Genomic DNA, 13,462 nt, shown 5'->3' on the forward strand with positions numbered 1-13,462 from the left:
CAGGGCTTCAGGTAAAAATGAAGAGAGTGATTATGTTAGAGTCGAGTCTTGTGATTTAAAAGCTGTGTTGCATCAATATTACACAGTAGACTTGCTAGATCTTATTATCCACAAGTCATACACGTGGAAAGCAAGGCTTTTTCAAACCAATCAGATAAGTAGTAGGTGAACCTATATTTTATGATTTCAGGGACAATGACCACTACACATTCCACTGCTACCTCAATCTGTATGGAAAACACACCCCCAATACCCCCAATTTTAAAGATACTATGATTTTAATTATTTTCAAGCTGAAGTGAGATGACATGCAGAATTTTTAGAACAAAGAAAAATCACTATATTGTCTTAAGTTTGCTGGGATGTAGTTCCTTCATCCGGGAAAATGGTAGAAGGAAAACTTAGGAAGTTATTGGAAGAATTAACTGAGAGAGCATATGAAGTGCCTAATCACACCTGCCACATGATAAATGTTCAATAAATACTTGTTCTCATTCCTGCTTGAGAACTATTTCTTACATGGTCAATTTTGCATTGCAGAAAGCTATTGTGGTTGTTCCCTGCAGTATGGTACAGTGAATACTTTGCCCTTCCAGAGAAATTGGAATGTTTTATATTCTTTTAGAGTTATGTTTCATATAATCTTGAGTGGAAGTATCTTTTTTACAGGTAAATATATTTTTGTGGGGATAAAAAGCAAGAGACATAAAGGTAGTAATGATCCATCCAGTGTTTTTAACATGCCTAACTTCTTGAAGAGCCAAAGTGCCGCACTTGCAAAATGTCCAACAAGGTATCCTTAAGTCATGATTTCCCTTTGTTTTCTTCACGCAGATAAACTCTAAACTCATATAAACATAGATGCAGGGACACCTGGGTGGCTCAGTGGCTGAGCATCTGCCTTTGACTTAGGGCGTGATCCCAGAGTCCGGGATCGAGTCCCGCATTGGGCTCCCTGCATGTAACCTGCTTCTCCTTCTGCCTGTGTCTCTGCCTCTGTGTGTGTGTCTCTCATTAATAAATAAATAAAATCTTTAAAAAAACCCATACATACACACATGGTCACACAGACACATACAAATTGTGCTAATTTCATTCAGTTGGAAGGAATAACAGCAATCAAGGGATTATCAAAAGGACAGAACTAGGAAGAAACATTTTCTAGCTCAAGCCTAAGATGTGAGAAAAATGAGTATGAATGCAGTAATGTTTTTCTGAAGTGAATGGCAATGTATTCAAAAACAGTTAACCATACGTTTTCTCAAAGCAAGAAACTGTGAGATACCCAGGGTTATATATATATATATATATATATATATATATATATATATATATATATATACAGGTAAGATCAAACTTTTTTCTTTGTGTCCTGGTTAATACCCCCCTATAAGTAGTAGTATCAACACTTATACTTGGTAGCCTACAGACTTTTTCATATCAAGAAACTGGCACCAGCAATGCTCCCACTGTTTTACTATTAGTATTGTGGTTTTAAGTTCACCTACGATTGTGAGAATTACTTTGTCCTCACCTAAAGCTATTGAACTGTTGAATTTAATGGCCAAACTTTATTTATTTACTTTTTACTTACCAATTTTTATTTTAATTTTCCCCTAGTTTTATTAAGGAATACTTGAGGGATCCCTGGGTGGCGCAGCAGTTTGGCGCCTGCCTTTGGCCCAGGGCGCGATCCTGGAGACCCGGGATCGAGTCCCACATCGGGCTCCCGGTGCATGGAGCCTGCTTCTCCCTCTGCCTGTGTCTCTGCCTCTCTCTCTCTCTGTGACTATCATAAATAAATAAATAAATTTTTTTTAAAAAAGGAATACTTAACAAAAATTGTATATATTTAAGATGTAAAATGTGATGGTTTGTTACATATGCACATTGAGAAGTTACCACAACCAAGTTAACTAATGCAATATTACCTCACGTGGTTACTTTTTTGGGGGGGCGAGTGAGAACACTTATGATTTACTTTCATAGGGAAATCCAAGTATACAATAAAGTGTTCTTGATTATAGTTAGCATGCTCTATGTTAGATTCCCAGAGCTTATTCACCTTGTAACTGAAAGTTTGTACCCTTTGATCAACATCTCTTCATTTCCTCTACCTCCCAGGCCCTGGCAGTCATCATTCTACTCTGGTTGTATGGTCTTAGACTTCTTCAGATTTCACATATGTGTGAGATCATATACTATTTATCTTTCTGGGTGTGACTTATTTCTCCAGGTTCCTTCATGTTGTCACAAATAGCAGGGTTTCCTACATTTATTGGCTGAATTATATTCCATTGTGTGTGTGAGTGTGTGTGTGTGTACACATATCACACTTTCTTTACCCATTCATCAATAGACATTGGGATTGTTTCCATATATTGACTATCATGAAAAATGATGCAATGAACACAGAAATGCAGATATCCTTTCAAGATACTGACTTCATTTCTTTGGATATATATTCAGTAGTGGGGTTGTTGGGTCATATGGTAGTTCTATTTTTAATTTTTGAGAACTCTCTATACCATTTTCTAAAATGGCTATACCAATTTACCTTCCCATCAACAGTGCACAAGGGTCCCCTTTTGTTTTGGCAACCCTTGTTATCTCTTGTCTTTTTGATAATAGCCATCCTAAGAGGTATGAAGTGATACCTTCATATCTCAAAATGAAGTTTCATACTTCATACTTCAAAATGAAGTTTCATTTTGATATATATGTCCCTGATGATTAGTAATGTTGAGGCTTGTTCATGTATCTCTTGGCCATTGGTATCTTTTCTTTGGAAAAACAACTACCTGGCTCTTTTGCCAATATTTTAATTTGGTTTTTTGTTTGTCTGTTTTTGCTCTTGAATTACAAAGTCCCTTATATATTTTGGATATTCATCCCTTATCAAATGTGTCATTTGAAAATGCTTTCTCCCATTCTGTAGGTTGCCTTTTCTTTTTGTTCATTGTTTTCTTTGCTAGGCAGAGCTTTTTAAGTTGACATAGTTCCACCTGTTTATTTTTGCTTTTGTTGCTGGTGCTTTTGGTGTCAATACCTCCCCCCCCCCCCCACAAAAAAAAAAAAAGAGAAATCAATGACAAGACCAATGTCAAGTAGCATTTTCCCTACATTTTCTTCTAGGACTTTTATGCTTTCAGATATTACGTTTAAGTCTTTAATCCATTTTGAGTTGATTTTCGTATATGGTACAAGGGTCTAATTTCATTCTTTCACATGTGGAGATCCAGTTTTTTCAGCATTATTTACTGAACTATCCTTTCTCCATTGTCTACTCTTGGCATCCTTGTCAGAGCCTCATTTTTCATAGACATGTGGGTTCATTTCTGGGCTGTCTGTCTGTTTTCTTCTATTGATCTATGTGTCTGTTTATACGCCAATACCATTCTGGTTTGATTTCTTTGTTAGCTTCGTAATGCAGTTTGAAACCAAAAGCACAATGCCCCAGCTTTGTTCTTTCTCAAAATTTCTCTGGCTACTTAGGGTTTTCTGAGGTTAAATATGAATTTTTGGATTGCCTTTCCTACTTCTGTGAAAAATGCCACTGGAATTTTCTCAGTGATTGCATTAAACCTATAGGTTACTTTCAGTAGTAAGAATATTTTAACAATATTAATTCTTCTAATTCATGAATACAGGATGTGTTTTCACTTGTGTCTTTTATCTTTCATTAATATCCTACAGCTTTTAGCGTACAGGTCATTTATCTTCTTGGTTAAATTTATTTCTAAGTAGTATTTTATTATATTGGAGACTATTATAAATAGAATTGTTTTCTTAATGTCTTTTACAGATAATTCATTGTTAGCATATAAAGATGCAAATGATTTTTGTATGTTGATTTTGTTTCCTCTAATGTTACCTAATTTATTTATTAGTTCTAACAGTTTCTTCATGGAGTCTTTAGGGTTTCTCTATATAAGATCACATTATCTGCAAATAAAGACAATTTAACTTCTTTTCCCATGTGAATGCCTTTATATTTCTTGCGTAACTGCTCTGGGTAGGACTTCCAGTACCATGTTGAATGTGAGTGGTGAGAGTGAGCATCCTTGTCTTGTTCCTAATCTTAGAGGAAAGGCTTCCAGCTTTTCACCATTGACTATGATGTTGGCTGTAGGCTTGTTATATATGGCCTTGATTATTTTGAGTTCACATTTGTTCTTTACCTAATTTGTTGAGAGATTATTTATTTATTTTTTTTGTCATCAGGCTTTTGAATTTTGTCATTCTTGTCAGGATCCCCTGATCACAAGACTTTTACCTTATTTTGTTAAGATGATATATTAAGATTTTTCACTTGCATATGTTGAATCACTCATCTCCCCACTGGATCATGGTACATGATTTTTTTAATATGCTGCAGAATTCAGCTTGCTAGTATTCTGCTGAGGGTTTTTGTGTCTATGTTCATCAAGGATATTAGAATATAATTTCATTTCTTGTAGTGTTCTTATTTAGCTTTGGTATCAGGGTAAGGCTGGCCTTGTAAAATTAGTTTGGAAATATTGTATTTTCTTCTATTTTTTGGAAGAATTCGAGAAACACTGGAATTAATTCTTCTAATGTTTGGCATAATCCACCAGTGAAGCCATCTGGTCCTGGCCTTTTCTTTGATAGGAGACTTTTGACTACTGCTTCCAACTTCCAAACTTATTGGTCTATTCAGATCTTATATATTTCTTCATGATTCTGTCTTGGTAGGTTGTATGTTTCTATGAATTTGTCCAGCAGCTCTTCTGGGTTATCGAATTTTTGGTGTACAAATTGTTCATGGTATTCTCTTATAATCCTTTGTATTTCTGTGGTATAAGCTGTAATGTCTTCTCTTTCATTTATAATTTTATTTGAGTCCTCTCTTCTTTTCTTGGTTAATCTGTCTAAAGTTTGCCAATATTATTTATCTTTTCAAAACATCAAATCCTAATTTTGTTGATTTTTTTCTTGTTCTTTTCTAGTATACATTTCATTTATTTTTGCTCTAATCTTTATTCTTTCCTTTTTTTTTCAACTAACTTTAGGTTTAGTTTGTTTTTCTTTTTCAAGTTCCTTGAGGTATAGAGTTAGGTTATTTAACATATTCCTTTTTTTTTAAATATAGGTATCTATCTCTATAATCTTCCCTCTTAGAACTGCTTTTGCTGGATCCCATAAGTTTTGGTTTGTTGTGTTTTCAATTTTATTTGTCTCAAGATGCTTTTTGATTTTTTTCTTTGGCCCATTGAATTTTCAGGAGTATGTTGTTTAATTTGCATGTATTTGTAAACTTTCTGATATTCCTCCTTTATTATTTCTAGTATATGTTTAAAGCAAATACTAATCAAACTGAAGGAAAGAATAGACAGAAATACAATAATGGCAGGTGACTTCAGTACCCTTCTCTCAATAAATGGGTAAATCATCCAGATGGAAAATCAATAAGGAAAAGCAAACTTCAATAATACTACAGACCAATGGACCTAACAACTATATACAGAGGCCCTTTATCTATAACCCCAGCTAAAAAGGCAAAGCAGTAGTAATTAAATAAAAATGTATATGTATATATAGAGAAGATTCCATCCAACAGTACCAGAATGCACATCCTTTCCAAGCCCACATGGAACATTCTCCAAGGCCATAAATAGAGCCACAAAGTAAGTCTTAACAAATTTAAAAAGACTGAAAATCATGTCAGATATCTTTTCTGACCACAATGGTATGGAACTAGAAATAATAAAGTCTTCTTTTGTTGTCCTTTAGTGTAAGGTTAGGTTGTTTATTTGAGAATTTTCTTGCTTCTTAAGGTAGGCCTATACTGCTATATACTTCCCCCTTAGGACCACTTTTGCTGCATCTCAAAGTTTTGGACTGTTGAGTTTTCATTTTCATTTGTTTTCAAGTGTTTCTTTTTTTCTTCTTCTTTTATTTTCTGGTCGACCCATTCATTGTTTAGTAGCATATTATTTAACCTCCATGTATTTGTGGTCTTTCAAATTTTTTTCTTGTAGTTGATATCTAGTTTCATAGTGTTGCAGTCAGAAAAGGTGCATGGTATGATTTAAATCTTCTTGTAATTGTTGAAACCTTATTAGTGACCTAATATATGATCTGTTCTGGAGAATACTCCATGTACACTTGAAAAGAATGTATATTCTTCTGTTTTCAGATGGAATGTTCTGAATATATCTGTTATGTCCATCTGGTCCAGTGTGTCATTCAAAGCCACTGTTTCCTTGTTTATTTTCTGTTTAGATGATCTGTCCATTGATATAAGTGGGGTGTTAAAGTTCCTTGCTATTGTACTATTATCATCAATCAGTTCCTTTATGTTTACTATTAACTGTTTTATATATTTGGGTGCTTCTACATTGGATGCATAAATAAATATTTACAATTGTTGTATCTTCCTGTTGGATTATCTCCTTTATTATAATATAGTGCTCTTGTCTGTCTCCCTTATGAAGAAGAGGTTATGTAGTGCCCATGAGTAATTTAAATATGTATTGTTTAATTCTCAAGTATTTGGAGAGATTTTCTAGATATCTTACTATTAATGATTTCTGATATAATTCCATTAACCATATTCCACTGTGGTTAGGGAACAAACTCTGTCAGATTTCACATTTTCAAAAATTTTTTGAGTCTTAATTTTTATCTTTGGTAATACTCCTTTTCTTATGTTCTGCTTTGTCTAATATTAACGTATCTGAGCCTGACAGAAAAACAAGTTTTTATGTTTAATGTATAGTGCATTTTTCTCCCTTTTACTCCCTTTTCTATAGGTTTTTATAGGTAGCATATAGTTGAATCTTGTGATTTAATCCAAATTGGCAATATCTGCCCTTTAATTGGAATGTGTAGTCAATGTACATTTAAGTAATCATTAATCTAGTTTGGTTCCACTCTAACATCTTGCTTTATTTTCCACTGTCCCATCCATTACTTGTTCCTTTTTTTCACCTTTCTGACTTGTTCTTAGTTACACAAATCTTTAGTATATAATTTTAAGTTCACTATTGACTTTCTAGTTGTATTTTTTCTATCTTTTAATGTTTACTCTAGGGATTATAACATGCATCCTTTATTTAACATAGATGTTTTAGAGTTAATATTGTACTATCTCACATAAAAATCACGTAGTAAAATTCCATTTGTGCTCCCTCTCACGGGCCTTTGTGGTATTGTAGTCAAATATTTCATATCAGAGTATGTAATCTTATTATTTATAATTTATCTTTCATCTGTTTAAAGTTATTCTATTGTATTTTGGCCTCCATTCTTTCTTTTTTTTTTAAAGATTTTATTTATTAATTTGAGAGAGAGAGAGAGAGCATGTGTGCACAAGACAGGGGAGGGGCAGAGGGAAAAAGAGAAGCAGGCTCCCTGCTGAGCAGGTAGCCCAACTCAGTGCTGAATCCCAGGACTCTGTGATCATGGCCCGAGCTAAAGATAGACATTTAACCAACTGAGCTACCCAGGCACCCTGGCCTCCATTATTTCTGATTAAAAGTCACTTGTTACTTACATCATTGTTGCCTTATATGTAATGTATTGTTTCCCTTTGGCTACCTTTAATATTTCTCTCCATCTTGGATTTTTAAGAATATGATTATGAAGTTCCTAGATGTAGTTCTTTTTGTTTTTTTTTTTTTTTTTTTTTTTTTTAGTTCTTTTTGTTTTTATCCTGGTTGGGGCTAATGGGATATACCTGTTTTTTTAATCAAATTTGAAAATTTTTCAGTAATTATTTTAATATCTTAGTCTCTCTTTCCTTTCCCTTTGACACTTCAATTACATGTATGCTAGATTTCCTGCTATTGTCCCTAAAGACAGGTCACTGAATTTTTAAAAATTGGTTAATTTTTAAAAATCTTTCTTCTCTCCATTCTTCATAATGGATAATTTCTATAAATTTATCTTCAATCTTTACCAGTCTCTAAACTAATGTCAAGGTCAATCAGTACATTTAAAAATTTCAGAGATTAATCTATGCTAAAATCTCCTTTTGGTTCTTAGTTTCTATTTTTCTGTTGAGATTCTCATCTCTTTAATTGTTATTACAATTTTTATCTCAAGGTCCTTGGACCTATTTTTCATAGCTTCTTGAAAATTTCTACCAATTCCAACATATGGGTCACCTTGGGGTCTGTTTCTATGGCTTGTTTATTTCTATGACTTGAGTTTTATTTACCTACTTTTCTGCATGTGTATTAATTTTTAATTTTATGCCAGACATTTTGGTTGAACCTTTATAAGGAATTAGGATTATGACATCATCTATACAAACTTATTTGTTATTAGACAAACTTATTGTTTGTCTCTACAAACTTATTTTGTTTTCCCTATCAAGCAATTTTGTGGTATATATTCTTGTTCTTGTTATAATCCTGAAGTGTGGCCCTTTCTAGAGGTCATGGTTCTTACTCGTAAAGCATGGCCTTTCTAGAGTCTCAACTGAATGCCTGAGATACTCAGGGAGGTCTTTTCACACTGACACTCCAACATATCCCATCACTGCAGGTCCTCTCTTATTTCCATTCAGCAATTAGTCCTGCCCCAAGAAATCTCTGCTTACATTGGCCAAGAACCTGAATAAATCCTCATGCAAACTTCTGCTCCCATGCCCTCACATAGCTACCTCTCCTTTGGTCACTTATCCTATAAATTACAGCTTCTTTTTCAGCCTAGTATTCTAATCTCTGCTTCCTCAGCTCAGTGAGATTGCAGTTTAACATGATATCGACCTCCCTGAATTAGGGCAAGAAAACCACCCCAGCAAAAAACTTGAAAATCGTGGGGCTCACTACATGTATTTCCCTTCTCTCAAGGATCACAGTTGTGCTGTGCCCAATGCCTGAAAAGAGTTGCCTCATATATTTTTCCAGTTTTAGTTCTTTACAGCAGAAAGGCAGGTCCAATACCAGTAACTCTATCATAGATGGAATGAAAAATTCATGGGTTTATATTTAATTTCCACAAAACTTCGTGAAATAATATTTGTGAAGTAGATACTATAATTATAACCCAATTTTATAGAGAATTAAAATCAGACTAATGAGTGGGGGAGTCAGAATTTAAGCCTAGACAGTCAGATTCCAGACTCTGCTCTGATTCAATATACTATACTGCCTCTGGAACATGAAATCATGTTTATTTCTTTCATAGCATTTATCACATCCTTTTTTCTCGTGTATTTATTAATATTTATTTGTTTTTACAATTTGACAATTCTAATGTATATAAATACCTTTCCTGTTTACAACTGCTTCCCCACTGCATAGCATAGGGGGTTTTGGTAGGCATTCAATAAATATTTGTTGAATGAATGTAGATGCCATCATTATAAAACAATTGTGTAAATAGGATCTCTCCATATATTTGATATTTTAGATTTCATCTTGCCCTCTACCTGTGGTATCAAAATTCTGGAACAAAAACAAATAAGAATCTACAGGTGAGAAACATGTAAAACAGTGATATGCATCATTAAAATCTTTACAATTATATACATCAAAATATAATTATATGATTGAAAAAGTTATAGCAGAATTTTTATTCTTGATAAGACTGTAGTAATTAGAAATCAATCTTAGGAATATTCAAAACACTTCCTGATAAACAATGGCACCAGTCTGATGAGGTAAGCAGAGTTGATGTGGTCAACTGACGAAACTAGGCATAGCTTTTGGTTGAAGTAAAAACAAAAACAAAAAACCCCACAAAACATGATACACATATCTGCCACTTTGGACATGTTATTAGGAAAAACAATTGTTAATAGTTGTTTCTAGAGCCTTTATATCACTTATTATCATATTTTAAATAACAATACACAGATGATTGATTTCAAAATGTATCTTGGTTGAACTTAAGACCATAAAGTTATGGTTTTTGTAGTCTTCGACATGACAAAACAATGTGTACTTATTTTTATCAGAAGCAAAACTACATGATGATTTTTAAGCTAATTTTTGTGCTAACAAATCTCCTAAAGATATGCAGCAGACCTCACATTTACATAAAATTAAAGAAAGAATGCTTAGCAAATGCAAATAAATGCAAAAAAGGAATATTTTAATTTTGATTCATGATTAGTAGCAACCATCACAAAGTGGTAATAATACAAAAGCAAAATTCTGCATTCATTGTATAACTAATGGTTGTAAGCTATTTATAGATTGAGAATTCTGATTAATTTATTTTGAGAAATATAGTTATTGATTATATATCAGACTCTGTTTTAAAATCTGAGATCTTTAAAAACACTTTAATAGTAGAATTATATACACTGACTTCTGCAGTTCTGCAGTATGACAAGCCCCAAAAAATGATTTATTTCACTTGGTACATTATTAATTGTATGAATTGACTGTTTAACCTCTATTGATTTGTATTTCTTACTTAATGTTCAACTTAGAAACAGAAGCAAAAGTTATTTTACGATAGAAAAAAAAGTTAAAAGTTTTCCAAGTGTAATAGGTAAGATTATTTTACTATCCATCATTACATATCCTTCTCTCAACAATTTTCAAGTATTGAAAGAGCACTCTTAGTTTTAAAACAAAAGTTGCTAAATCTTACTGCAAACCTATTGAAGTTTATTTTTGCATTCTTAGGCCCTGTAGCATTTTATTGTTTCTTATATTTAGATTAAAGTGGAATTTTTTACTTATGCTCATTACTTATTTTTATAACATTGAATTTTGACATGACTATGCCATTTGAAGTTCTTTTATTATTAAAAATGATTTGAGGGATCCCTGGGTGGCGCAGCGGTTTGGCGCCTGCCTTTGGCCCAGGGCGCGATTCTGGAGACCCAGGATCGAATCCCACATCGCGCTCCCAGTGCATGGAGCCTGCTTCTCCCTCTGCCTGTGCCTCTGCCTCTCTCTCTCTCTCTGTGACTATCATAAATAAATAAATAAAAAATTAAAAAAAAAATGATTTGAAAATCCATCAAACCACTCAGATATCCAGGAGATATTTTCCTTAAAATGTAGGCCATGTTGCTGACTCTTTTTATGTGTGGTGAAAATCATGGAGAAGGTGATAAATAATTACTTTCAGTGCTTCTCAGTTTATTATTGTTTACATATGCCTATAGATTTTCTGGGTCAGTTCCAATTTCAAATATTTTTACCCTTGTGATCATGGGTCATCCAAATAGCCCAGAAACTCCAATATTTTGACATCCTGAAATATATGTTACATTTCCAATATTGGGCCTCTCAAGTGGAAATGGAATAAAATTATTTGATAGACTGTATGTCCTGATATTGGGTTTGGAAACAATGGCCTCATAAAATGTTTCCAGAAAGTATAGGATTGAATTTCTTTTTGATGTCAAAGAGACTCTGCCTTTAGGTTCTATAGTTTACGTAAGCAGGAAAATTTCTTTCAAGCAGGTTATCTTGTGAATTTTAAAATTATTTTTGTTGTCTGCAGGTCCTTCATGGCAAGGTTAAACCCACAAATTCGATGTCTCCTGAGGAATGTGAGGAATCTTGGGTAGATCTTTTATATACTTGTGGATGTGGAGTTCTAAATGATGTTTACCATGTTGGCAGATCTCCTAGTTACAAAATGGGTCTTAGTATAACTGATAGCTATGTTTCCTAGTGGTCATTAACAAGGCAGGCATTATGTTTTCATGTTATTTTTGTTATTTGTATCCAAAATAAGTACAGAATGTCTGAGATCAGAGAATGGATAAGACAAAAATTCTAGGTAAATGTTCAAAGTTAAGTGGGGAGGGGAGGAGACACCATAATACTAAGGAAAAAGTTACCTGGAAGGCATAATGTAATCACTCTATCTTTGCTGTAGATTAAATTGCATATTACCCATGGTAAGAACAAGGCCTTTAGGAAACAGGGTATATGAGAGGTATATGTTTATAGAAGAAAAGGAGGCCTGGGAAACCTTGGGGACAAGATCATGTAATGATACAGACTTTTGAAGATGGATAGAAATACGAAAAAGAACTCTTTAATGACATGATAAAAAGTGTTTTTGCACCTTTGGACAGCTCTCACACCTACCCTTGCACAGGATCCTCTGAATCAGCTATCCTATCACCAGATAAGCCAGGAACTGTCAAGTCTTTGCTTAGAATTTACAGTCTGAATTTCCTTCTGCCATTCTCCATATCTTATGCATTTTTGGAAATCCTTATTTCATCCCTTACCTTATTCACTCTCTCCTCTCTTGCGGTAGTAATTCGCCACTCAAGTTATCTGCTTTATTTTTTAACCCTGCATTATGAGTAGTTGTTCATGTGTCTATTTCCTCCATTAGGTTTTGAGATGCCCTTTGTGCTCTCTATGATTGTCTAGCTTAACATTAGCCAGGTAGTAATGTTTTTTGTTTTGCCTTTGAAATTAAATGGAATTTGATCATACAAGCTCATGTAGTGCCCTCTGTTTGCATGAACAGTATTTACTTGCAGTTATTAATACTTCATTTTACCTGTGTGCATGATTCAGGGCAAGGTCGGGTTTCCTCATGCGTAGATAGCATGTAACAAGCTTTGTCTCAATGAAACTTGCCACACTTGCTATATCTTCAGCAGATGCTTCGAATGGTTTTCCCAGAGCTGCCCCTTTGCTGCAAAGCTTGAAAAAAAAATTAATACTTTAAATCTCCTAACAATATTGGCATATAATATGTATACATACTTTTCACTAACTCTAAGTTAAATATTAATATTTTGATTGTAAGTTAAATAAATTGTTCTTGTTCACTATTATGTGACTATCGTATAAAATAAGTAACACATTTTACAGTAAAATGCTTCCTGTAAAATATTTTAAAAGTATGATAGTGTGATATATTTTAAGGAGGTGCCATTTGCTAAAAATGTCTGTTTTAAAAATAAAGCATACAATAAGCAAAGTATTAACAGAAAACCAGGTATAAATCATATTAAATACTAGTGCTTTTATGAAAACCCAGCTGAGCAATGATCTAGCACACTATCAAGTTTGATTTAATATAATAAGGGGTATCGGAAGTAAACTCCTAGGAACCATTAACATGATCGGTGATTAATTTGAGTCTGAATCATATTCTCTAAGATGTTATTGAAAGAATAGAAGTGAAAATTTATTAGAATTTATTGGCAGAGGCCACAGTATCTGAAAAACATGGCAAGAATATGGAATTCTTAATAAAAATTCCAGGAAGTCAATGGTTTCTGGGCACCATAGATAAACTGTAGATGAAGAAAATAATTAATTTTTTAGGAGAATCTCAAACATTAAGAAGTGTCAATTATATGACAAGGATAGATTGGTACTTTTCCCCCTCAGAGTTTTCTACTATTCCTTGGAAATAAGGCTGATGGGGAAGATGAAACCCCACTTTTTGTTAGTTACCTAATTCAGAATATCTACTTTTTTGCTCTTTTCTATCTCCATCTGACTATATACTGGAGAAAATGTTCTCACTGGGCAAAGTAATTTTTGGA

At 33.5% G+C, this 13,462-nt stretch overlaps 1 protein-coding gene across 9 annotated transcripts in view; it reads right to left on the reverse strand.

The window, feature by feature from the left end:
- The window catches only part of SPATA16 (spermatogenesis associated 16), a 236,212-nt gene that overhangs the window by 147,923 nt on the left and 74,827 nt on the right, over window positions 1-13,462 (reverse strand). For all 9 annotated transcript variants that reach the window (XM_038583921.1, XM_038583920.1, XM_038583919.1 and 6 more), the window contains exon 3: window positions 12,463-12,608. In XM_038583921.1, coding sequence (XP_038439849.1) covers window positions 12,463-12,608 — 146 coding nt within the window. The remainder of the gene's footprint in view (window positions 1-12,462; window positions 12,609-13,462) is intronic.

This window comes from Canis lupus, chromosome 34 (genome assembly GCF_011100685.1).
Source record: "Canis lupus familiaris isolate Mischka breed German Shepherd chromosome 34, alternate assembly UU_Cfam_GSD_1.0, whole genome shotgun sequence".
Lineage (NCBI taxonomy): Eukaryota > Metazoa > Chordata > Mammalia > Carnivora > Canidae > Canis > Canis lupus.